This window comes from Aulostomus chinensis, chromosome 7 (genome assembly GCF_037954235.1).
Source record: "Aulostomus chinensis isolate RoL2024-O1b breed Wild chromosome 7, RoL_Achi_v1.0, whole genome shotgun sequence".
NCBI classification, from domain to species: domain Eukaryota; kingdom Metazoa; phylum Chordata; class Actinopteri; order Syngnathiformes; family Aulostomidae; genus Aulostomus; species Aulostomus chinensis.
The window spans coordinates 14,920,179-14,947,252 of record NC_141326.1 but is presented as its reverse complement, the minus strand read 5'-3'; the positions used below and the strand labels follow the sequence as shown (position 1 = coordinate 14,947,252).

Sequence of the window (27,074 nt, the reverse complement as noted above, 5' to 3'; positions counted from 1 at the left end):
TTCAGTGCCCATCAGAAGAGCTGACGTTTGCATTTTGCTTTCCGAAGCAAACAAATCTTTCCTGATGAGTTCTATACAAATCGTAAACATTTTCAATTAAACAGAAGTGCAGCTCACATTTTTTGACACCATTCATAAAAAAAAGCACTGTATTCTTTTTTTTTGGGAGTAAAATGATGTATTTGTTACATTGGGAATCTGACAGAAAATGATGCAAATCAGCAGCAACCATGAGAATCTTTTATTTACTGCATTTAGTGATAAATAATTAACTTGGGCACTGAAAAGGGTTTTCGGTTGATGAAGGAATCTTAATAGCTCGGAGCCTCACTGTGCATATTTCTACTTCTGTTAGCCGTCAAGTCTTCTGACGTCCTCTGACCCAGAAGCTACTTTGTCGAACACTTCATGAATTGATCAAAAATGGTGAAGTCCTGAAAGAAGAGCCGACACACCCCTTTTTAATGTATTTGAGCAGGGATCCATAACGCCGCGGCCACCAGGTTGAGTCCGCGATGTCCCGGAGCTCTTGGAATTGTTTGCTCGAGTCAGTCCTGCTCAGCCTTCTACATTACACGATCCGTCTAACCTTCAGGTGCAATTGATCGGATCTGAAATGAGTCAATACTTAGAAGTTCAGGCTGCATCGACTCGTTTGAAATGACTCACCGACAGACAAATATATCACAAGCTGGTGAAGAAGAGGGGAGACGTGTTGCTTTTTGGCAGAATTATTTATTCTGAAATCCATGACTTGACATGTTTCCCCTCACATGGAACAGCTTGACTTGGTGAAAGAATCTCCACATTCGGCGTTGAATTCATCATGAATGAGGTTAAACAGACGAGATTATTGGACATGTTTGTGATCGTTTTGTACAACAGATGGCAAATTATTCATCTACACAAAGCAGACACATGATACGACTACTGCTGGGACGCTTGAGGTCCAACCTGCTCACGCAGAAGGTGGACGGACGGCGCTGCTGCTCACAGAAACGGCGCCTTTCATGGGTGAAGCAGGACAGGAAGTCAACCGTTGTTGCGCTTGCGAGCAGCTCTGGACGAGTGGGGGGGGGGGGGGGGGCAAAGTGCTTCAGGGGATCTCTCTAAATAATGAACGGCTGGTAACTGTGGGATGAAGAGAATGAGGAATTAACAGGTCAATAATCAGAAGAGGACTCTGGAACCTTTCTTTCCTCCGTACACAAACGTGCGACCTGCTCCGGCTGTGATGAAGGCTGTCAGTTGACTGCATGGGAGGACGCCAGGGAAAAGCTTCAAGTACGTTTAATTTCCACAGAGATGAATTTAGCAAATGAGCAACACTCCTCCTGCCCCCCTCCTTTCTAATAGTGGTCACCTGTCAACATGGCGGGAGCGAGTTGTACGTATGAGGTGCTGTGAGATTTCTCGTCTTTGACTCTGGGAGAAGAAGAATCTGCCTGAGACCAGACTCAGGACCCCTGTTATCATCAGCATCAGAGCCACTTTGAGATCTCTTTTACACTTCATTGCCCCTCCCCTCCCCTCCTCCTCTCAGTTCTCTCCCAGCTTGAGCTGTGCAAACTTGTTGGCCATCTGTAGCGCCTCCTGCAGGCACTGTGTGTTCCTGCCAGTAGCCTGGGCTGACATGTCCTTGCCGCCTCCTTTGCCGTCCATTAGGGGGCACAAGTCCTGAACCCACTCGCTGGCCTTCAGTCCGCGGTTGGCCACGTCCTGCAGGGACGGAGACAGACACTTGATTCCGTTAGGTTCGTTTATGATTTCACATTTTGTCCTTTTCATTTACAGTCCACAGATTTTGCCAAATAGTTAAACACAAATATGGCAGTTAGGACCACTAACTGCCATATATGGCAGTTAGGTTGTTTACAAAAAGTTTCAACAAGCTTCCCCGTGGAAAGCAGCCTAACACGTCAAAAACTTTACAAAAATTTACATGTGTCATAAGTTACTGTTGCTGATGGAAACCAGTGGAGAAATCCAAAATAAATGATGTGATTCAAAATCCAACAATGAACGGAATCATGAAGGTGCATTCAACATGTCGCACTTCTGGAGCCGGAAGGTTCCGTTAAACCTCCCGGAGACTGAAGGTCAGTCTGAACTTGCGAGTGCTCGCTCAAGTGCGAGGCTGTGGGGTGAGTAAAGAGCACAACGTCGACTCAAGTACTGATCCAGCATGTTTGTCCACATCATGCGTGTAGTCAGTGGTGGACTAATTGTCTCCTGTTTAGTGCAGCTAAGTGAACAGGTGTGGTTTTAAATATTAATATCCATTTCCAAAGGCAGAAGTACCACACAGCTACAATTCCTCGACAATCTCCCACTGCATGTTTACAATCACGGAGGCTCAGAGTCAAATGATAAAATATGCAATAATGTGAAGATGCCAGGTTTTCCCTCTCAATGCTGGTCACGCTTCACCGAGCTGAAGATGGAGTTGATCTACCTGAGGGACCTGGCACAGGCAGGTGATCTTGCCGGCATCAGGGTCGACGGTGAAGAGCATGGCGGCGGTCTGAGGGGAGTTGGACTTGAGCAGCTTCAGAGACTCGTTGAGAGCCTGGGAGAAATAAAAGTAAGGGTGAGAGAAGAAGCAGGGAGAAGGAGAAATCTCCTAATCAGCACTACTGATGTCTCAAGGTCAGAGCTAATGAGCCACGGAGCCGACTGGCTCCCGTGATACTAACACAAAGAGATCAGCTGTGAGAGCGAGAGCTGGAGAAAATGTGCCACACTGCAGCAGAGATCAACAGAATTTAAATAATGGGCTCTTCTTTTGTTGTTTGGATGAGAGATTTACTTCTACCTACTTTCTAAGATCTCAACGGCACTTCCTGTCTCACCTTTGCCGATGCGCCGGTCTCCATCTCCATCACCAGCAGTGGCTGGTTGGGGTTGCTCTCGATCACCTGCTTGGTCTTCTCCAGGACTCTCTTCTGGATGTCGGCCTTATAGGAGCGGTCCATGTCGTCCATGGTCTTCTTCAGGCCCTTCAGGGTTTCCCTCATCTCATCCTTCTGCCACTGGGAGATGACTGCGGTACCGATGGACTGCACACCACACAGACACGGAGGCACCACTCTAGAGTTACTGCATTAATGCCTATCATAAACCCAATAATGGTTTGCGGGTGAAGTGAAGGCAAGACTGAATAAATTCAGTGTAAGTGTATCGTGTCTGCCCCGTCTGTTCGTGAGGCTGCATTGAGGCAGTATGATGTCACCCATAAGTCACTGATCTTTGACCTATGGGACGTAAACGTCAGCATCTAAATCTTGAACTTCGATGTTATTTGATGAGGTCATGGTGACCTTTGAACCCCAAATTCTCAACAGCTAATCCTTGAGTCCAAGTGCGTGTTTGTCAGTTAATTCCTGTCAGGTGTTCCTGAGATATTGCATCAGCTCTCTTACCTCCGTCATGTCGCCGATCTCCTTCTGGAGGTCTTTGTTGGGGGCCGACTGCTGCTTCACCTTCTCTCCCAGGGAGGTCAGAGCCTGGAGCAGGGCGTCTGCTTTCCTCTGAGCCTGATGAATGACAAACATGGAAGCATGAGCAGGGCAACGTGAGAGGCAGAGGACTAAATGTGGAGGAGAGGGATCCTGCTGTGGTGGCTTGAGAGGAGCAGAGCTGAGTTTGGAGAGCAGAGAAGCAGCTCGCTTCTCCTTCACAGCTGCAAGTTCACCACAAGTCAGAATTAGCATCATTAAAGTTTCAACAGCTGGATGCTTTTTCTCACCAGTGACCCAAATACTGCATCATGAACCACAAGAAGTAATCATTTGATTTACACAGAGGGTGTGTGTGTGCGTGCGTGACCTTCTGGGCCTCGTTTCCTGTCACAGCAACAATGCGGCGGATGCCCTTAGCGATGGCCTCCTCTGAGACGATGATAAACGGAGCGGCGTGACCCGAGTTCTGCAGATGACTGCAGATAACAGAAAGAGATTACAGAGAGTGTTAGCAACTGTGGGAGGCAGGTGGTGGTGGGGGGGACATGAGAGAGAAAACATCATGAAACAGCAGCCGAGATTCTTTGATGTAGCTGCAGATTAAACAGCATCAAAGACAACATCAGGATGCACAAGAGTTTATTAAAGCCGAATATTTTAAAACCTGGGGCGCATGAGCTACATGCAAATGTCTCCTCTACCGCTTGGAACTGAATCAGCCCCCCCATGCAGGGGGGCACATTAAAATACAACTCAGAAATCAATTCCACTCCCAAAAGTAATCAAATGAAATGAAAGTCTCGCTATAATCTTTGTAATAAAAGGGACGTTTTCGCAATTTTCATGGCCAGCAGCAGACACTGTAAGTCAGTGGAGCACGTCTAATCACTGGATTCAGCTCCACAAAATGTTGCAGGCCTCGTCTGCACAGGGACGCAGTCGGCCCACCATAAAGACCCCCAAATCCAATTATTCTTTTCCACTTTACACACCAGCGGGCAGGTGGTGGGCGTGAAAAAAACCACACACACACACACACACACACACACACCTGAAAACTGCTGCCTCCATGTTGATGGAGACATTTATTCAGAGAAACATATGAGAAACCGAAGCACTTGGGATGTAACAGACACTCTCTAATGGCATCAGGAACTCAGGTGACGGTTGAGTTGTTCCTGTCGTTGATGACCGGAGAAGAACTCATTTTGATTAATATTCATGTCAGACTTTGATGCTGAACTCTCAGACTAAATATTAGTGTTTAATCACTAGATCACTTCCTTGTCTTTATTTGATGATGAAAATCAATTTGGAGCCATCTTGTTTGTTGCTAGTTTTTGTGTGCAGTCAAACTAGAGTGGAATTCTTTGGACAGTGATGGAAAATAATGGATTTCACAGGAGTTTATTGGAGGTTCTGGGCTGCAACTGCAGAATTCAATTGCGTAACATTCACAGCAAAAAGCCCCATTTAATTTCAGACAGAGGGGCAATCACTTATTTATGCTGTTTTCCGTCTTCATTGACTGAGACCCAGGAGGACCTTTGCTGATGCTTTCAAGTGTTACATTTATTATGATAAGGAGATTATTCATATCAGGGCTTCTGTCTGAACCCACTAGCGGCGAGGTGTCGTATTGTTAGCAAGTGTTCTGTCACGCGTGTGTGTGCGATGCAAGTATGAAATTAGCAGTGATGCTAGAGGTGTGAGAATTGTAACGCTGTGTGTGTAACTAACTGTATTTCTCCGATCGATGTTTTCTAAATCGAACAGCTGCACAGCTCTCATTGATTAAGTGTGGCTGCGACCTGCAGGCGTATCAGAGGCAGCCGCCTTCTCTGCTGCAGTCTAAGATCAAACTGCTTCGGATCAATACTCCATCCATCCATCCATCCTTCCAGAGAAGCAGGAGAGACGCAGCATCAAACTCACGTTCCTCCACAAAACTCGATGGAGGTGAGAGAACCAGCAGCACTGTTGGGGTCATCCAGCAGGTCCTGGACAGGGATGCCGACGGATACCACTCGGACCGGGTCAGGGTAGGTCTCGTCGAACACAGCACGCAGACCCTGAATGGCCTTGGCTTGGGCTAAGGGGGCCTCCATGGCATAAACTGGCTGGAGCAGAGCAGGTCAAAAGTTCATTCATATTCAGAAAAAAAGACAACGTGGACGGCCAAATAATGATTCCATTGTCGTAAATGATGACTAACTGAATATCTCAGGGTTTTATTACCCTCACTAAACGAGACATTTTATGTGATGTTTCCCTTTTTTAATTTCAGAGATGTTGGCTTACTGTTGAAAAACAGCTACAATCTTCAGCTACATTAGAGTCATTAGTAGATGAGGAAATTAACTGACCTTGGCCTCCTTTATCATGGCACAAGCGATCTCCTCGGTACGACGAATCTCTCCGGTGCTCAGGGCGCCTTTAGCAGTGAAGTCAAAGCGCAGGCGGTCAGGGGCCACCAAGGAGCCCCTCTGGTCTGCCTCACCCAAAACCCCCCGCAGGGCAAAGTTGAGGATGTGTGTGGCGGTGTGGTTGCTCATGATGGGCCTCCGACGTGCCTGAGGAGAGAAAGTGTAGTGAGAATATGAGCAAGACGATTCCAAGCCTCTATTGCACTCCTGTGAAGTATCTCACCTCATCCACGTGTAGGGTGACGCGTTCCCCAACTTTCAACGTTCCATAGACGGTCCCTACATGGAGAACGTAGCCTCCCCGAACCTGAGTGTTCTTCACTGTGAATTCCATCCGCTACAAAAACAAGCAAAGGAAGCTTCAACTCATGTGTCTAGTTGGAAGACTGGTGTGGATTTGTCGTCCAGGCTTTTTGAAGAATAGATGTTCACTTTCCAGTGTTCAGCTGTCCAGGCGTATTGAAACAGATCAGTGATGCAGAGCCTCTCTCAATAGTATTGAAGTGTGTTTTCACATCAGCTTGCTAGTTCTTTACCTCGGACTCTGCAGCATCTTTTCGCTCACACTCCATTTGTAACCTGTTAAACTACGCAACACTGAGCTCGTCTCAACTACTACTTGGCGAAGTAAGAACAGTGTACACAACTGTCAGGGACCAGCTTCTCTCTCAGCTGGTCTCACTCCCCCTCTCTTTTTAATCTAAATTTGTTTTAAATTGACTATTATCCCTTGTGTTATTGTTGTTTTTTTTGCTTCTGCAATTGTACAGCACTTTGGTCGACAGAGGTTTTTTTTAAATGTGCTTTTTAAATAAATTGTGACTTGACTTGACTTGGCTTCTCTCTCTCAACACTGACTGTTGGGTAAAACTAATTCTAACGGTAACTTGATGACAGATGTCACCTTAATTCCTTTTTACTCGTCTTGTTTTTCTTCAGTTCCATCACAGACAGAAAACTGAAACTTTTAAGGTTTAACTTCCTATCAAAAATAGTCATTCAACCTTGTAACCTTAATATTTTTGTAACCGGGACCTCAAGCATTTGTATCAAAAAGCTTGGGAAAAATAGCTGTCATTTAGTAATGACTGCTATTAATTAATTGTGACCTTAAATCAACAAGCTCAAGAGTCATCGTCTCGTTCAATTAAAGAAAAAGAGAATCTGGGACATATGGAGGACGACAGAGGTCCTTTAATGAGGGTGGGAGAAATCTTCTGATCTTCAGGTCCTTGTTCACAAAGCAGAGACAAGAACAATTGAACATCTTTTAGCTTCTCTCATTTCACAGCCTTTGTGTCCAAGCGGAGCAGAGCAGAGCAGAGCAGATGCTGACACTCACTTCCATTTTAACATGTAGATACCAAGGGTGTCAGCTGTTAAGATTCATCTTATCATTTTCATTTCATAAGGTCAGGAAGAGGTTTCAGCATTGGTGGGTACCAGGATTTCTTATTTTTCCAACACTGTCTGAAATTTGACTTAATGGTGTCTTAAAAAAGGCATGCTAAAATCAACCGAGCTCATTAAACCCACAAACGTCTCATTTCTGATTCATCACACATTACACAGACACTCCACCTACATCTTCTGCGCTGTCATCCTCACGAAGCATGAAACCCTCGTCAAACGTCTGTCCGCCCTGCTCGGCGTAGAAGGAGGTCTGGTCCAAGAGCACGCCACATTCCTGACCCGTGGTCACTTCGTCGCAGAAAGCACGGTCGCGGCGAAGGGCCAGCACTGTGGCCGAGGCCTGCTGGAACTCTAGTTATATAAACAGAATGGAGGGTCAGAGTGTGGCTGTGAGTCACACTGACCTGAGGTCTGTGTTTAGATTTAGTGTTTGTACCGTAGCTGCCCTTCTCATCAGAGGTGTACTTGTATTTGGGAGAGTCATCTGTGACAGGGACGTTCGTATTTCTCAGCTCATCGATGGCGTAGATGTCCAACATGATATGGTCCTCATCTCCTGCGCCTTTACCCTGGGACTTTAACTACACACACACACACACACACTTAAATAATTATCTGTTCATATGGTGCGAGTTTGACAAAGCCTCTCTGTAAGTTTGTAAGACAGAAACTTTTAAAAAGAGTAAAAACCATATTACATAATAGTTGAAAATTGCACAATATTAAAGCCTCGTGAATAAAAACAAATCAGTGTGTGGCAGCACAGAGATTTTCTTCCACTGAGTAATGTGTTTGGTTCATCAGTTGTCACGACTGCGTGTCCTGCTAACTAGGGTCCGTATCAGTCTGAGCTGTCAAAGGAAGAAATCAATGTAATAAATTAAACAGTTTTTGCACTGATTTTAACCTGGGAAAGGTTGTTGTGTGGATTAACACTATCCAAATAAAACTGGTCATAAATGTATCAATATAAGCTACGAAATCAAATATCTCTGAACCAGAATCTATGATTTGGATCAAGTACCTTTTCATCTTAGAAGTTTCTGTCTTACAAATTCATAAAAACAGAGGGCATTTGAAATAAAGTAGGTTTTTAGAGCAAGTCAAATGGTTTTTAAAGCAACATTCAGGAATCGATAAGTATTGGGATTCAGTGTTAACAGATAACAAATATTAAAAATCTGGACTGCAGCATCCCTCCCCCTTAAGTGAACACACACTTTGCATCAGAGATGTGATGGACAACAGTTTGCCCTCAGTAAAACTGGCAACAAACTAGAAATCAAAATTTTGTCCACCAAGCCAATCAGCACATGCTGACTCTGGGGTTTGTTAGGTGCAGGTCCTGATTCTGCCTCACAGTGAATACAAGAAGCAGAATCCCGTATTCCTGTGCATCAGAGAGCCTTCCTCCATTTCCTCACCTGTGCTGCTTTCTTTTCCTCTTCAAAGGCGGCCAGGTCCACCATCATGCCTTTCTCCTCCGCGATGAGAGATGTCAAGTCCAGCGGGAAGCCGTATGTGTCATACAACAGCCATGCTGTGTCACCTGGACGCACAGATGGTGAAAGATGTTTGTCTACGACAAGACACTCAGAGACTTGTGTCCTCAAGTCAAACAGTTAAACACATACAAAAGATACACTCCTCTCAATCAGCTGGAGTCAGGAGTTGAGAGAAAATGTGAATTTCTAGGAGAGAGTTCTCAACAGACCTGAAAATTCAAACCCAACCTGAGTGACTTAAAAGTCCAAGCCTGGCATGTCCAAGTTCATCAGTGACCAAGAGACACAGGGAGAGAGAACCAGACAGAGAGAGACACAAAGACAGACAGAGACATAGAGAGAGAATCAAAGAGAGACAGACTGAGAGACAAAAAGAGAGAGAGAGACATAGAGAGAGAATCAAAGAAAGACAGACAGAAAGCGAGGCACACAGACACAGAAAGAGAACCACAGCGAGAGAGAGAGAGAGAGAGAGAAAACCAGAGAGAGACAGAAGGAGCGCAGCTGATTGGAGAGAGACATTAGCTCTTAATATAAAAGTGAGCACACTGTGATTCTTTTCCCAAGTTTATCAGTCAGAGATATAAAGAAAAGACCAGATCAGATCAAATCAGAAATTGGTGCATATTTCTGCTGCCACCAGGCTGAGATTTAGAACTTATATATCAGGGCCACTATGGGATGTGTGAGATCTAATAGCAAAATTCAGAAGACAAGTATTGGACACTAAATCAAACCAGGATGAATCTTTACACAGGCTCAAAACTACTGTCCGCAACTGAAGAAACTCATTAAAAGTCTATGAAAGACGTTCATCAGTAACTGTGTTACTGAATTCACATTGTGAAAGCACTGCAAGATTTAAGCTTTTCTATTTGTAGCTATATTCCTCTGAATAACAGTATTTTTGAGTACTGAAGATCCGACACCGGGCTGTGGGAGAGAAGGAAGCAACACAGACCTGTAATGTCAGGATAATAAAAGAGAGGGAGGGTAATAAGGATGAAGAGTCCCTATGGTAAATTGCACTTAATAGTTAATACGACCTCTTTAAAAAGTACATCCACAAACTGTTCAGAAGAAATGCATTTCATGAAGTGCATCTCACCTGGGATTGTCTTACAGTCTCCCAGACTCACAATCTTCCTATCAAGGATACGTCGCCCCCTGCTGAGGGTTTTGAGGAACTGCGCCTCTTCCTCATTAATGATGTCCTTCACCATTTCTGGGTCTTTCTTCAACTCTGGGAATGCATCACCCTGGAGAACAGGAGTGACCAAAAAAAAAAATGGTCGGAGTAACGGAGGGGAGGAAGCCGAAAGATGAGGAGAGTGAAGAAAATAAAGGAAGAGAAGAAGATCGAATACACAATCCAAGTGTAGATAACGGCGACAAGGAAGGGAAAACTGGAAACTCACCAGGGAATCGACCACCACATCCACCAGAGAGGCAAAAAAGCCTTTCTCAGCCCCCAGCTTCTCATGCGAATAACGTACTGCACGACGCAGGATTCTCCGCAACACATAACTAAACATGACACAAAAAAACAAAACAAAACAAAAAAACACTGCAGGTAGGAATATTTGGCACTACATATAACTTGGTTTATGGAAAGTAGCGGACGTCATGCCATCTCTGCTTCTGATATTTGGGAATTTTATTTCTCACCCTCTGCCTGTGTTGTCGGGGCGGCCACCATCAGATAGAGCGATGGTGATCGTGCGGGCGTGGTCAGCTAGCACACGGTAGGCCATGTCGATGCCGTCAGCATCCTCTGCTCCAACTTTACCGGTGTAAGGTCGAGCGCCGGTACCCTGACACAAACACCGATGGATAATTATGTTTCTTTCATCATCGCAGCAAAGAATGTCGTACTGTTTTCACATTAAAGTCAAGAATAAATGCAGACTGTCAGTACGTAATTTCAACTATGGCCGGCAAACAGGTGTGCAACCACATTTGAATAGTAAGTTTAGGGTATTTGAGTACCTTCTGGATGGCCTCAAAATATGGGATGAAAAGGTCGGTGTCATAGTTGGACATCTTGTTCTGTAGGACAGACACCAGGCGCTCCAGACCCATCCCTGTGTCAATACTCTTCTTGGGCAGCGGCTTAAGTTCAGTCTCCGACTCTCTGAGGAGGGTTTGAAACACAGTTGCAGTCCATTCCTTTTTATTTCTGAGCTTGGTTCCTAAATTTTGGAATATGCTCCACTGATTTGACTTTGTCCGGGTCGAGCTGTGTGTGATCTTTAAAAATCAACTGCAGCTCACAGCCTCTTCAGTATTTTTCACTCTGCTGTCATCTTACTGCTCTTGACCATTTCCCTCAGTGTGAGTTTGCTTCTGTTACCAGGTGGAGGTCGCTGCTGACATCGACTCCCTGGATGCTGCTGATGTCGCTGTGATTGTACGGAAATCTTGGAATGTTCTCTGGTCACCTAAGGGGCATGTGTGTGTGTGTGTGTGTGTGTGTGTGTAAGCCATTCACCTGTTGAACTGGATGAACACCAGGTTCCAGACCTCCAGGACGTTTGGATCATCCATATTCACCAGGTGAGAGGCGTCTCTTCCTCCAATGCGGTCGAAGTGGATCTCACTGCAGGGACCACAGGGGCCGGTGTCTCCCATCTCCCAGAAGTTATCCTTCATACTTCCAGGCAGGATACGTCCCTCATCCATGCTGACAGAAATGAAACAAAGAGTGAGATGTGATTAATTGATTCTATTAATAAACAAGTGCATTCTAACATTTGTCAGCAACTGAACAATCACATAGACATGTGATGATGCAAGTGTTGAAGAACACCACCTACAAATGGAAAGAGAGTAAACATTTTCTTTCCTTCAGGAGGCAGATATCGCTTTATATTACACATTATATCTGTAAAACTGGTGAAAATCCTCTGTATACTCCTATTAATTTTAGAAACAAAATTATTTTTCACCAATAATAAAAAGGCCATTTCTGCAAGAGTCTGGGAGCCAGTTATTCCACAAGATCCTCACAAAAAAATACAAACAAAAATAATAGGGTCTTCGCCAGAAATGCCTTCCGGCTCAGGCCCTAATTAAAGCTGCAAGCAGCGTTGTTAGGGCCTGAGCCCCTGCGCGGCCTATGGCCGCGTCCTTGACACTGGCCCAAATCCAACGGTGTAATCGGCAAATCCCTAGGCCTTGTAGTTGAGGAGATATGAGCCTCAGTGTGTTGCACAGTGTGAGTGCAGAGAGTGAGAGCAGAGCTGAGAGCAGAGCTGCCAGCTGGCCCTTTAAGAACCCCTCCCCCGCTGCACTCTCTTTGATCTGTGCTAGAGTGGAGAGAGAAGAGGATTAAGAGAATTGTAGTGTGTAAAAGCTGAATAAGTCGGCATACGTTGGTCAAAAGTCACACATAAGACCATATTTTTGTAGGGATTTTTGTCAGGATTACAGTGGTGTGTTTTTAAAAGCTGTGGGATGTATGGTGTAGATGTGAGAAGCATTTGTTTGAGAGTATGTACCCTGAGAGGACACGCTCCCCCCATAGACTTCCATTGTAAGCGTGAAACGTGTCTCCCCCACTTTGAGGGCTTATAAAATCCAAACCGAGCGCGTAGTATATTAACCTTGAACAACTTTTAATCAGCACAGTTGGGAGAGTAATGTGTGAAAGTTTGGAAGCCCTGGCATTTACGGTTTAGGAGGAGATAGATTTTGTTCGGGGAGTAAAAAAAGTCCCGATTTTGACAGTTTTGTCCAATTTGTGGACATTCTGTTGGAGATAGGTGAGGGGTCAGAGTGTAAGAATTGTTCGTCTTGATGAGACGAGTCCAACGGTGTTGGTCCCATGTTTGTGGGAGTTTTGTGTGAGGAGTTATAGCGCGCGAAATTTAAAAAAAAATCTTTTTTTTGTGTGGCTCCCTAGGTGGCGCTATAGACTTTTGTGGCGTTTTTGTTTTTGATTAGTGAATGTTGAGACATACCGAACGATTGTGCCGAATTTCAGCGAATTTCATGCATGTTCAGGGGGTCAAATTAGATTATGCGCATTATGCGCATATAGCGCGCACTCATTGAGAGCAAGAACAGTATAATACCAGGTTTTGAATGGGTGTGTATGTGAAAACTGGCTCCGGGCCGTCTGACCCAGTTGCCTCATGGGTGTTGGGGGGGCCTGGGACACTGTTTAGTGTGTGTTTTTAGTGCTGCTAATGTGTTGCTCTGCCAAGCAAACATAATAGGGTCTTCGCCAGAAAAAAACCTGACAGTCAGGGGAAAAGAACCCTGAATGTTAAATATTGGACAGAGTTTCTCCTCTCCAGTTAAGAGGAGAAAGGAGATTAAAAGGTTCCAGGTACTGTGATATGAGATGGGGGGAGGGAGAGCCAATGAACAGAAAAGCATCTTCCTGGCAGTACGGCAGAGGGAAGGAAGACTGGTCCCAAAGGAATCACCCCACAAAATGATGCAACAGCATTACAGCTGCAGGAAGGCTGTGTTGTCCAACAATCATTGGGGTACAAACTGTGCAGAAGGTTGTAAAATTGTTCACTGGGGATGTCTCAGATAAACCCTGGAGATAGTAGAAAGCAGCTTTTAAGAGGAAAAGTCGCTCAGAAATACCAAAAAGGAAATACATTGTTCACATCTATTTCCCGACCAGACTAACCCGAGGTCAGTCCAGATCTGTTTGCACTCCAGGTCAGGCTCCAGGCCTGCATCGGCATCGCCCCCGAAGTAGGTGACATACAGGCGGTCTATGGGAATGCTGAACTCCTCAACTAGCAGTTTCAGGGCCAGTTCACAGGCCAGGTGCTGCAGAGAGCCGGGGGAGATACAGACGGATGAGAAAAGATTGAGAGAAAGTAACTCCCACAGAGGGCACACAACTGACAGTGTTTGTAATAAAAGCTATCAGAAGAAAAACAGAATCATCTTTGTCTAATAATGAAACTAAAAAAGGCTGCCTTTCTGACACGAATATCATTCTATGAGCCTACTACTACATTCACTGTAAAGCCCATCATATCACAATGTGAGCTTGATAACCCAACCAGGCCCATCCGGTATATCAGTCTATATTAGCCTGTGTTGATACGTCACATCTGGGTACAGGCCAGCCAATGCAACATAAACATGCAGAAATAAACCACTTTAGAACAGTCCCCTAAACATAGCTGTATCCACCAGAGAGAGCTGATGTAAACACATGTCCATAATACCTTGAAGTAGTCCCCGAAGGACCAGGACCCAAGCATCTCGAAGAAGGTGTGGTGGTAAACATCCTTGCCCACATCATCCAGGTCGTTGTGCTTCCCTCCTGCACGGATACACTTTTGGGTGTTGGCAGCACGGCGCAGCCTGGCCATGGGGTGGGACGGGTCTATGGTGTTGAGGAAGATGGGCTTGAACTAGGACAGAGAGACAGAAAAGCAATTCTATCTTTTGTACTGTCATTTCATATCGTCATGGTATGATTGTTACAAATCCTCACCATGATAAGAATTATTCATATTGACAAAACTGTGCTGCAATATGAATGGTTCCACTGATCCAATCTTATTTGAACTTTAAAAAAGAAAACAATCTTTACAACATTTTCATTGACTTATCCAGGTGTTGGACTGTGTGCGAGCATCTGCAGTAGAATCTTATTAATGAGTCTACTTTTTGGTCGACCTGACTGGTACACTGATGATGGCCATGGGAGAAGGTTTACCTGGTTCATGCCAGCATTGGCAAACAGCAGTGTGGGGTCGTCCAGAGGGATGGTGGACGACGAGTGGACGTAATGGTGCTCATTCTGACGGAAGAAGTCGATGAACTTCTTGCGGATTTCAGCTGCACTCATAGAAGAGTCCATTCTGAATCAGCTCTCTGAACAAATATAGACAAAAATGCAAATCAAGACTGAAACCCTCAAGTGTGTTCAAACAGGCAGCTCCCAGGGGAAGTAGAGAATTTTAAATTACTGTCATGTCCAATTAAACGGGTTCCTGATGTTGTTTGACAGTGGTAACATGAAGATTCTTCTCCTCCCCACACGGCACTGTGTATCCCCGAACGTTGCTTGCCCACACAAATTTTTCCACCACCCCTCCATCTCCTTAAAGCATGGACAGATTTGAAACTGAAAATAATCGATAAGTCCTTTTTAAAAAAAGGAATAAGTACACCATTATCTGAAGAGACAAACAGACTTTTCAATACACCACCCAAGGTTTACTTTGCATGTAAAAGCAACATTTATGTTCCATAAAGAAAGAAAATTTATAGTTGTAAGTTGCCCTCACTGAAAAAGTGCAGCACAAGCAGTGGTGCACTTGCAGCCTGGCAGGTTAATGACAACAAAACACAGTAGTCGTGACTGTGTTTATTTACGTTATCTATGAATTCACCAGGGGCGGCACGGTGGTGCAGTGGTCAGCACTGTCGCCTCAAAGCAAGAAGGTTTCGGGTTTGAGTCCAGGCTCGGGCACGGGTTCTTTCTGTGTGGAGTCTGCATGTTCTCCCTGTTCCTGTGTGGGTTCTCTCTGGTACTCCAGCTTCCTCCCACTGTCCAAAGACATCAAGAGGGGACGAGGCTGATTGATACTCTAAATTGACCGTAGGTGTGACTGTGAGTGTGAATGGTTGTCTGTCTCTGTGTGTTGGCCCTGCCTCTCGCCCATTGACACTGTGATAGGCTCCAGCCCCCCCCCCCCCCCGCGACCCTTAACAGGAATAAGCGGAAGACGATGGATGGATGAATTCACCAGAGTATGAGTCACTCATTCACACCCAGTGTTTTTGGAATAGTCTTGTCTCCTTAATGTATAAAAACAACCTGAACTGAAACTGTGACCTGAACACCTGAATACAATCCTAACCGTGGGCTTGCTGAACCTTTGCTACGCCTAATAGTCCATACCCCCACCACTAGCCTACAGGCAAGCCAGTTTGCAGGTGTGTGTCCTCATGCTAATTATCCTTCAGCTCTCCTCATAAACCCACAGCAGCTCAGGAATCCTGTGAGGCAAGTGAGGCTTTTGAGGTGTAAGAAAACCATTTTCAAACAGGTTTGGACCAAGTACACACAAAGGATTTTCAAATATATTCAGTGCCAGTGTAGTGCAGATCATTTAAGGGCGGGGTCTTGGGTTGTGTGATGCCACACTGCTGCTCTGATCAACACTTACAGACAGACAGGCCATGGCTCTGTTAGATATGTTCACTGAATCACTCTGCTTACTTGTGCTAGGGTGGTGACAATTTGATAGCATTCCATAGCACAATACACTTGAAAGAACACTTATCGTACATATGACAGAAACTGGTCAACTTTCTCAACCCAAGGAACCACTGGATTACTAGCACACTGCTAAAGGCTGGATTATACTCCTAAATAGACAGCCACAGACACCACAGATGCACAACTGATCTACATAAATATTTCTAACACATGTGCAGCAGGTGGCCTTGGGCACCCACACCTTGCCTACCGTTTGCCTTGCACAGCTGAAAAAAATTGTCTGCACGACCTGAAATCCTATCCTGTTGTTGCTCTCAATTCCAGATGCAAAAAACAGAAGTTCTTCACAATAGCCGTGGACCACTAATCTTCACTTATTTGTCATTCATTTTAGGTAATTATGTCTGCATTGGACAATATCCTGTATCCAATATGCTGGAGAAGCCTGTCATATCAAAATGTTATTAAACCAGTAACATATTTTTATATCCACATGTGCTCCTCCCATTCTTCCAGCTTGTATGTTCACCCTGGTCAGCAGCTTTTCTCCTCCTCTCTCCAGTCATGTAACCAGGTCTGCTTAGAAGATAATAACTGTGTCCATTTTAAAATAAAAATGACAAAAACACACTCCTTACTACAATTACTGGCCCTGTCCTAGCTGACAGCAAGTGATTCAAATGGGCACAGGCTGACACTTTTGGATCCTGGTGAGAGTCGGGCCAATTAAAAATGTTCCAGCTCATTTGATAAAAAGCCAAACACCAAACAGGGCTAAATGACCAAGTACAACTTTCTTTGGAGCCTTTACCAGCTGTTCTCCAAGCACATCAGAATATATAATTGAGAACAGATTTGAGGGAATTCAACTCCCCCCAAAAAGTTAAAAAATTAAAATAATTAAAAAAAAAAAATATATATATATATATATGTGTGTGTGTGTGTGTCAACACGGATCTTTATTTTTCTTTTGCTCACATCACTGCTGTTTTCAAATCCTAAGCGTTTAGTTTTCTTTGAGACTCCACCACATCTTGTCTCATCATCTCCGCTGGCAGATTTGAGTGGTTCCACTCATTTGGTTCCTACAAACAAAGATATTGTTAATATTGCTAAAAAATTACTGTAATACCTGTTGGATTTATTGTTCTGATGACACTGGCATGTAATACTCTTCAATTTGTCAAAAAGCTGTTAGTCAGTTTACCTTAAAAAAATAAAACGGTTCAGGTTTGGACACCCAATCACAAAAGAAAAAAAACAGAAATTCAACCAACCCTAATCCCAATTTATATCTAAAATACAGAGTAAAACATACTTAATGGCAGGGTTAAGTTATATTATGTCTGAGCTAAGTTATAATCAATTACAAATTAATTCCTCCAAAAGCAGGAGAAAGACAAGTCAACCAGTGTGCCTGTTTCCCTAACAGTAATGCTAATTAAAAAAAAAAAAAGTTCTTTGAGTATTTGCAATAACACGTGCACACACACACACACACAAGAAATTAAACGAATGTGAATTTTAAAAAATTCACTGGAATTTGCCTTGATATCAATCTAAACATATTTTTACCACATATGGGGCCCAAACACCAAAGCAATTTCAGTATCACAAATAAGAAAGTAGAGTCTATAATTAAAAGGCAGCAGAGTGGAATTCCCATGAGCGGATCTCATTCATGCAGCAGCCAGCAGAGAAAACCAAATCCCAGCGGTGGCGCCTTCAGCTCCCTGGAGCTGACCTGCACAGGTAAACAGCCGCCATCTCCATCCTGACTACCAAACCTCACGGTTGACAACCACAGAAAGCGGAGACGCTTGGGTAATGGGATGGAAATTTAAACCTCTGAGAGGAACTGGCTGCTTATAAACTCGAGGTGGACAAAATGTCAATGGTGTGGCAAAACAAGCTTCACTAAGGGCAGTAGGAGACTTCAGGTGCTGAAGGGAAATCACCAAACTGACCAAATGCAACCAAAATCCCGAAACCACAATACTCCTGTCTACTGGGTGGACCACAGATTGGTCAGCGGAGCATTCTCAGGACAGTGCCACCTTTGCACTAATAAACACCACAATGTCTTTTTATCAGAGACATCTCAGACTGGTTTTACCAACCGCCGGTAAACGCTGCATAACCTGAACGTCAGCGGACTGTGGACTAGCTTAACTAACACTGGCCGGCTAAGTGCTAGCCAGGCAGGCTACTTTAACACATTCACGCTAGAGGCGGATTCTCTACAAAAAGATAGAATGAAAAGCCACTTCTTTAGCCTAAACGTGAACGATATCAATTCTACTACCTCATGGGAGAGAGAATATACTCACAGAAGTCGCTGTTCTGACAGAGTGAACCAGGTACTGCTCCCAAACACAGCTTGTCCCACGCGCTGCTTGAGCAGAAGGAAAGCGCAGTGCCGCTGGACACGCCCATGTTGCTCGCTGATTGGTCCAGACACGCGGAAGCGTCAGCAAACGTCCAGTCCTATTGGATAAGGTTACTGTCAATCTCAGCCGAGCCCGCTGTACCATAGACAGATTTCGAAGGCTGGCTGATGCAACTGAAAAGTCACTGCTGTCAATATTCTTCTTTTTGTGGTGTGGCAGATGAAAATTAGAACTATTATACATTTTTGAAAGTATAATATCTGGAGAGAGTGCTTCGGTTCTGACCCAGTGATCCGAACATAAAGGCTATAATCAGTTTATAATAATTTGTGATTTTAAAAGAAACCCTCAAACACTTCCCAAGAAAAACTGGCCACACGTGATTCTGCACTGTCGCGGAACAAAAATATATCATTACCAGGAATAGGATATAGTGAGGTCGTTTAGCTTTGTATACACATTATTGGAATCATTACTTGTGTACCTAATTCAAAAACAAAAATACCACTCAGCTTTGTTGTTCGATATTAACGTCTTCACACAATAATGCTGTGACTATAAACCCACTGAGAATAGCAACAACAACAACAAAATCCTGTAGTCGTGGTGTGAGCTTTATCTAGTTTAAGGCGAGTTGCTGTTTAAGGAATGCTAATTTTGTTTCATCCCTGTCTCATTGTGGGGCCGCCTCGCGAGAACACGCCTATAGTTTCACGTGGCGCGCAGAGATGCACCAGCTGATGCAACATCTCTACATTGTATAGTACATAAGCGGCGCATCGCAGCCTCTCTGAGGCCTGGTGGCTTCAGTCAGCCGCCAAGCATGAGCCTTTAGGACTGAAACATTCCAGCGCAAAGAAACCAGAGTTATCATTTTCACAACGAGTGGTTCGTTTCTGCAGGAATTTTACAATCCTGTGATAAAAAGCTACAGTCAGTATAAGAAAAGAGCTGCAAGCCAGCGTGCGGGAGCCAGCGAGGGTCTATCTGAGAAGACTGCTTGTTGAACGGGTGTATGGAGGAAAGGCCATTTTGTATAACAATATTTAGAAAATTAGTAGTAACCAATAGGTTAGAGAGGTTACTTGATTGACATGTATCCCCTCTGCCATTTGGGGGGGCTTCTTGTGACTAATGCAAAAGAAAAAATAAAACAAAACACAACTTTCCAGCTCTAAAGCCAGCCTGCTCAGTTGTCACATGTTTCTATGTGGAAAAAGTAAAAAAATATGAGGAAAAGTAAAAGTAAAGTATACTATAAAATAGTATACACGGTACTGGCAAGTTGAAACTTGAAGACTTAAGGAATCATCCAAATGGATAACCCTTTTTTTTAAAATTACATCTCCGTGTTGGTGAGGAATTTCTTCAGTCTAAGCACAAACATCCACTGGGACTCAGGGATGAACCGGAAGGATTTTTTTTGCTGTCAAAGATCAAAGTCACGCCACATTCACACGGGCCCATTCTCACGAACAAGACGTCTCAGGAACGCCGGGAGGGAACCTCTTCCTGAACCTCCACTGGTTCTCACTTTGGTAGTCAAAGGTCGCTGTGATAAACACTTAGATGAGGCAGACAACTGCAGGGTGGTATTCCAGGGGTTTTTTTGTCCGATATATTTAGAGTTCCGCAGCGACTCTGAGTGTGCTTGGTGGCTCATTGTTCTTCAGTGGGGTTAATTTTCCTTTTTCTTGGGAAGACAAATGTACAAAAAAACAAAAAAAACCCACGCCTGGCTACAAACACATTTACAGAGAACAAGCCTCCTGAAGATCGTTTTCAGTAAAGATTTATTCTGCTTAATAATTGTCTTTTGTAAACAAATGTAACACATAACTTTGTAAAAAACTACAAATAAAAGATGAGTTATTAGTGGCCAACATTTGCAGACCTAATTAATTGGCAAGCGCATTTAAGTCTGGACAGCTAAATTCTGATGCAACTAAATGCAACATCCCATGAGGAAAACTACTAATAATTCCAATCACTTGAAGACAACAAATGAGCTGTGATTTTAGTTAATCGCCTGGAAAATTCAAAAGAGTTGGCAGTGACATTTGACCCCACGCAGCTTCTGTGTTGGTGGCGATTATAAAGCAGCCACAGCTCGCGCGCGTGTTCATGTCCCGCTTCACTTCAGGGATGAGGAATATGTGTTTTTGGCCAACAGCTGATATCACCTGTAAAAAACAAACTCCATTCTTTTAACGACAGACAAATCAAAGGCTGGATTAGTACTTTCAATGTAACGAAGCCAAGAAGAAAGGAAAAGTTCAATTTTGCTGAATAGGAAAAGTATTCTTTTTAATGTCCTATTTTCAATAAAAATCATACGAATTAGGGTTTATTTGAAGGACTTCAGTCCCACTAAAACCTGCAATCACGAGCTGACATCTGTAACGTCAACTCAACTTGTGATGTAACAGTCGTGACGTTCGTGCTGTCTGCAGATCTCGTTTAATTCAGTCTGTGATGGCTGCTCTCTAACAGACATCATAGTATTTACTAGTATTGTATTAGTAGTTACGCACCGATTATGAAGACATTCAGGATGTTTGAACACTTAACATTAATTAGTCCCCATTGTCTCACATGGAAACAAAAAAATGTTATTTAAAAAAAATAAGATCATTGCTCTAGATTCTAATGAGTATCAAACAACCTCTGATGTTGCGTCGTCTCTCTTGGCTGACGGCTGCAGAACCTATGACACGTTCTTGCCAGCAATTTCCTCTCTAAGGTCATTATGCAAATTTTAAGTTCAGAGCCCAAATGGAAGCCCAACACCACGTTAAATATTATCAAATGATTGATACAGAAAACACAATGGTATCAGTGGGATGAAAGAAAAGACAGCAAACACAGGACAATGAGTTGTGAGTAGTAGAAGTACAGAAGATATTGTAGAAAAACAACTGAGCACTAATTGGTGAACTAGTCTCTCAGCTCTCGGACGGCGGGGGGGCGGCCCTGCGCACGGCCTTGGCCAGAGCCTGTTGGATGACTGGGTATATCTTATAGCACCCCTCGATGCAGGTGCGCACCCCGGCTGTCAGAGTCTCCTCCGTCATCTCTCCGTCTGACTGTAGCCCAGAAATCTGGTTCAAGCTGGGGAGGAATGCAACAGTCAGGCTGCCCTGATTCTCACTGCCGGTTGTTCCACAGTTGTTTTCCTCCATGTATGTCGGGTCAACCACATAAGAGGCGCCGTCCTGGCGGATGGCGCAGCCAAGCACCAGATCGTACATCTCAATCCCTGCATCAGAGAGAGCTAGAGAAGCACACGTGACGGCATGTGCCAGGACCGAACCGCTGTTCTCCAGAACCATCACGTTGACCTCGACCTGAGAGCGAGGGTACTTGTGGAGGCACACGGCCGGCTGCAGACTCTCATGTAGCATCACAGAGAAGTCCTTGTCCTGGCTCCCCTGGATCCATGAGCCCCTCTCAGGGCAGGAGAATGGAGCGAAACGCATGTCAGTGGTCAACCTGGACACACAGAATGGCAGTTTAGTTGTCTTAAGACAAACACACACACACACACACACACACACACACACACACACACACAAAATTGTCCATGTCAAACATTTAGCCTCTTTCATGAAATAGCTGTACACACAATTTAGTCTTCAAGACAGGAAGCAAAGCCTGACATCTATCGTGTGTCTTGTCACTTGCAGCCTCAATGACAGCCCTCTGAGTGTTGAAAGTCCTCGTTTGTGTATCACTAAATATGCAAAGGCCCATATTGTGCATCCTGAACCCAGTTTGACATATGAAGAGTATAAAAAGTAACTTCCCTCAGATCAGGGATGGTTTGAGGAGCAGGACTCATGGAAAAGCCCATAGGTCCGTTTCTGCTACCGACGTGGAAACTGCGCATGTTCTGAGGGTGGGATATTGGAAGAACGCCAGTTTACTTTGTATTAAGATGGACTCATTTCCCTCAACAGAACTATTCAGCTCAACTCTGAACACCAGTCGCGCTTGGTCACGGTAGACCGTTGCCTGTGTGAGCACTTGGGCGTGAATTACCCGGCGGTCTCGCTGCTCACCACGTTTTCATAAATAACTTCAAGAAGGTTTAAAAGTACCTTCCACATTTCATATCGGTTTCATCCTTCCGCTCTGTTTCTCTAGGGCCGTAAACGCAGCACATCAACTTGGTGTTTCCAGCCTCGATATACGCGGACCCCTTGGCTTGGCTCACCAGTCCACACCGGACAAACACCGGCCGGACGTCCACCTGGTCCCGCTGCCGACCGTCTGCTCTGCCGCTCTGCGAGGAGACGGAGGGCGCCGGCTTGCCCAGGAACAGAGATGGGCTTTGGGAAACCTCCGGACCGCGCACTCGTTTGGTGTCAACCGGCATGATGCGCAGCGGGGTAGACTTTAGACATGGGGTAGACCGTTGGAGCGAGTGTCAGTCCGGCAGTAAAGAAGTTCCGTCGGAGACAACAAGGAGAATAGAATTAGTTCCGGGGTTGTTTATGGACTGTTAAAGAGAGCAGAGGATAAGTGTACTGTAAAAGTCTGGAGAGTAGATGACGCCAACTATCCTCAAATTTCAAGATTAAAGTCGTTTATTTACGAAATTAAAGGTTTATGAGAATTAAGTCTTAGTATAACGAGCATAACAGCCGTTATTTATGCTAATGAAGTCGTGATATTACGATAATAAAGCCACAATTCCATAAGAATGTTTTTTTCATATGGTGCTGACTTTATTTTAGAGACTTAAGAATGTTTTTTTTAAGAGATCACCACAAAAATCACACAATATCGTTTCAATGGGGTTTTCACTGAAAATGAGAATTTGAATGTATAATATAAACCTTTCCTCCAATATCACAAATCGTATTAGTCAAATAATAACAAGAACATTTTTTATAAGGTTTAGAAATTGTGCAGCCCTAAATACCCCAAAAGTGACTTCAAGCTTGAGTGTATAACTTCTGAGTACTGTGTAATTTTGTCGCCCCCTTCTGGAATTGAGCGCAACCATAAAAATGAGTGAGGTGAGGGACTTGGAGCGGTCTGCGTCTTATCAGGCAGTGCAAGCTCGTTTTTTAAAGCTGGGTCAATGTTCCATCCATCCATTTTCTTCCGCTTATTCCTGTTAAGGGTCGCAGGGGGGCTGGAGCCTATCCCAGCAGCTATGGGTGAGAGGCGGGGTTCACCCTGGACAGGTCGCCAGTCCATCACAGGACCAACACAATCAACTCCAATTAGCCTCGTCCCCACTTGTCTTCCCCACCCTGTCTTCGGACTGTGGGAGGAAGCTGGAGTACCAGAGAGAACCCACACAGGAACAGGGAGAACATGCAGACTCCACACAGAAAGATCCTGTGCTGGAGCCCGGGCTCAAACCCAGAACCTTCTTGCTGTGAGGCCACAGTGCTGACCACTGCACCACCGTGCCGCCCTGGGTTAATGTTGTTGTTTTTTAATTAAACAGAGAAAACGCTTTCTTATTTTGTAAATGTTGGCACAAACACGACATTTGAAAACTTTGTATGATGCAAAATACTATGTGTGTGTGTGTGTGTGTGTGTGTGTGTGTGTGTGTGTGTGTGTGTTCGTCCCTTCCCCAACATTGCATCACTGGGTTGACACCCAGGTGTGATCAGTTGGCTTAGGTCAGTCAAAGACCTTCTTTTCCGGAAACATGACTAGCTCAGCATTCCACAGTTTACGTGGATTGTCACACGGGGGGATTTTGAGTTTGAACTGCCCACGGAGAGAAACGTTTCACACACACCAAATTTAACTGCAGTGAAACCACATTTTTGTTGTTTAGCACTGTCGATACATCAGTGGATAAGCTGGTCAGTCAGGCCTGGTCTCTATTTACTAAACTGGTTGGTACAGCAGGGTTTTACTCCTTCACATTAGCCACACAGCTTCACATTCAACCCTGACAGCGAAAATCTAAACCTCAGAAGTAGACTCGTGTTTATGAATACTGAACTGTTGAATGAATTTGTCTTTTACAGTTTATTGGCTTGTACATTTTCAGAGTAGATGCAGAGGATTTGCAATGACTAATTATGACAAATTCTTTTTGAAAATAGATGTGCAGCTATAATGGGGCAAATATATAGAATAGAATCGAACAGAATAGAACAAACTTTATTGATCCCAGAGGGGAATTTTGTCACTGCAGTTCGCTCACATAAAACACACGGTGTGTATGAATTTGAAGAATAAACAAAAGGTAAAATACAAATATAGTAAAAAGATACAAATAAAAATAAAACCCTTGATATGGCTCATGTAAACATATCTACATATGGACATCCATATCCAGGAATAGCAGTGCAAAGTGTGTGAAGTGACAAACAGCATTTACAGTCAGGTATGGTAGTGCAAGGAGATGGCATGTGCAAGTGTGCATGGTAAAGTCATGAATAGTCGGTCCAGTTTGCCTCACTGTTTTGGGTTGTGTCACTGGTGTTGTACAGCCTGACGGCTGCGGGTACGAACGACCTGCGGTGTTGTTTGGTTTTGCATTCAGGGGGAATGAGCCTTCCACTGAAGGTGCTCGATCTCGCCACCAAGTCCGATTGCAGTGGGTGAGAGGCGTTGTCCCCGATGGCTTGGAGTCTGGTGAGGCTCCTTCTCTCTCACACCACCTCCAGAGTCGAGCTCCACCCAAACCACCTTCCTGGCCCTCCTGACCAGTTTGTCCCATCTGTTTGAGTCCATAGTCCTCAGTCTGCTGCCCCAGCAGGCCACTTCATAGAGGAAAGCGCTCGCCACCACTGACTCGTAGAACATCCTCAACATGTTTGAACAGATGTTGACGGATCTTCGTAGGTGGCTCTGGCCCTTCCTGTAGAGGGCCTCGGCGTGTTTGGAACCACTGAGTTTACTGCCAACGAAGGTTTTTGTAATCCTCAACAGTGTCCACATCGACCCCAGGGATGTTAACGGAGGTCACCGGCGTACTCCTCCTCGTCCTCCCCAGGTTCACTACCAGCTCCTTGGTCGTAGTCACGTTGAGCTGGAGGAGGTTCTTCTCTTCTTGTTAAAAATGATTTCTCCTCTTTCTGTTCCCTTTCATTCAGGATGTGGGAACTTTTTTTACGTCATATTTTCTTCTTTGCTTTGTAAATGACTAAACTAAACTAAGCTAAACTGTAAGCATGTGTGTCACAAAATGAATTTTTTTTTTTTTTTCACAGCAACGATGAAATCGTGTGGACTTGAATGTTCCGACACGTCAGCCTATATACAGAATATTGGTTTAAGAGACTCAGGGGATGTGTGTTAGCATCCGTCATCATTATAACACAGACGTGACAAAGTCGTGAAATTGACAGACACTGAGTAGTTCATCAGTGTCTATTTATTCTGGACCGGGAGCTTGTCTTTATTATCTCTGCTGTGTTTTGTGTCAGTGTGTACATGGAAGATTTAAAATTCCTGTATGGAAACAAATCACGGCAAGGCAGCTTTATCATTTAGACTCGGCATTCCCAGTGATTCCCAGGAGCATAGAGATACAACAAAACTAAAACACCGAAAGGGTACGGAGGTGTGTTGAGAGGCAATAATAAAAAATAGACACATCAAATTTTCAAATTACAATTAAAAGACAGTGAGGACAAAAAAGCAAAATAAAGCAGATAAATAATTGGAAGGGTGTTACAGATTTGATGAACTGTTAAGCAAAACTATAACGTTTCCGATGAGTTGAGAGAGTCAGCAGACTAAAATCTGCTTCAACTGGTTTGGCTCTGACAATTTAAAACATAAACTTGTCTCCGATGACCTGAGGGGTCATGATGCTTGACGTACGAGCAAATCAGAGCGACGTATTTTGGCCAAGACCTTTCAGCGGGTAAAAGATGATTTTCTTGTGGGTTTTATGTTGGAATTATGAATCAGCCTTTACAAATAAAAACTGAGAGAAGTTAAACCGTTCTGCCTCCATGCAGACGGTTTAACTTGTTGAACTCATGATCACCTTCCATCTCGCTGCCTCCAGTCACAGCTGGGTGGGACGTCTGGCTCACGAAACGACAGTCACAATTCAACAATGTCAAATATCTCCCAACAAGGTGAGTCTACATGCGGTCATTAAGGTGATGATACACTCCAGATATTAAACAAATGTAACCGACAAAAAGAAATGTCGACCAGTTGGGGATAAAATTAGCAGTTTGCCAAAATCAGGATTAGGGTTAATGTTTTAAAAAAATGCCTGGACAAAATGGTACAGGTTGGGAGTAGCATTTAAATTAAAGAATATACATGTACAGATGCATAAATCAAGAATCCCATGAGTTAAACAATAGCATTCTTATTCTTATTCTTACTCTTATACTTCTTATTGTTGTTGTTTTTGTTGTAATTGTTATTCTTATTATTAGCAGTAGGAGTATTAACTTTATTTGAATTGCATCTTTTATACAAAAAAACGTACAAAAACAACTCAAAGCACTTTACAAAAGCCCTTTCAAAGAGAACATTAAAAGCACGTTAAAATGATATTAAAATCATCTTAAGAGTTTTGATAGCAACAAGACAAAATAAAAGTACAACAAAGGCCTTACAAAGAGTGAACTACATAAAGAGATAAAATTACAGATGCATAAAGATGATTAGAATAATTCACTGTGACCCTTACCAAGTATCATTTCTGCCTATCTTGAGAT

At 44.0% G+C, this 27,074-nt stretch overlaps 2 protein-coding genes and 1 long non-coding RNA gene across 3 annotated transcripts; 1 reads left to right on the top strand and 2 right to left on the bottom strand.

Moving 5' to 3' along the window:
• Window positions 1–696: 696 nt before the first annotated feature.
• Window positions 697–18,422, bottom strand: aars1 (alanyl-tRNA synthetase 1). The gene is made up of 20 exons (XM_086208674.1): window positions 18,346–18,422; window positions 14,504–14,661; window positions 14,007–14,195; window positions 13,454–13,599; window positions 11,297–11,488; window positions 10,795–10,939; window positions 10,474–10,619; window positions 10,224–10,332; window positions 9,914–10,064; window positions 8,725–8,849; window positions 7,737–7,881; window positions 7,473–7,651; window positions 6,111–6,224; window positions 5,828–6,034; window positions 5,397–5,581; window positions 3,829–3,937; window positions 3,423–3,536; window positions 2,853–3,059; window positions 2,456–2,569; window positions 697–1,719 (listed from the first exon to the last, which is right to left on the bottom strand). The coding sequence occupies exons 2-20, from the start codon at window positions 14,645–14,647 to the stop codon at window positions 1,540–1,542; spliced, it is 2,901 nt and encodes a 966-aa protein (XP_086064800.1). The 5' UTR covers window positions 14,648–14,661; window positions 18,346–18,422; the 3' UTR covers window positions 697–1,539.
• Window positions 1,102–6,710, top strand: LOC147258700 (uncharacterized). The gene is made up of 3 exons (XR_015117022.1): window positions 1,102–2,144; window positions 5,238–5,503; window positions 5,749–6,710. It is a non-coding gene; the product is annotated as an uncharacterized LOC147258700 (long non-coding RNA).
• A 1,759-nt stretch (window positions 18,423–20,181) lies between the features above and the next one.
• On the bottom strand, window positions 20,182–22,874 carry exosc6 (exosome component 6). Its single transcript, XM_086207767.1, has 2 exons — window positions 22,506–22,874; window positions 20,182–21,897 (listed from the first exon to the last, which is right to left on the bottom strand). Exons 1-2 carry the CDS (start codon window positions 22,781–22,783, stop codon window positions 21,351–21,353), a joined length of 825 nt encoding a protein of 274 aa, XP_086063893.1. The 5' UTR covers window positions 22,784–22,874; the 3' UTR covers window positions 20,182–21,350.
• Between the last annotated feature and the right edge of the window lie 4,200 nt (window positions 22,875–27,074).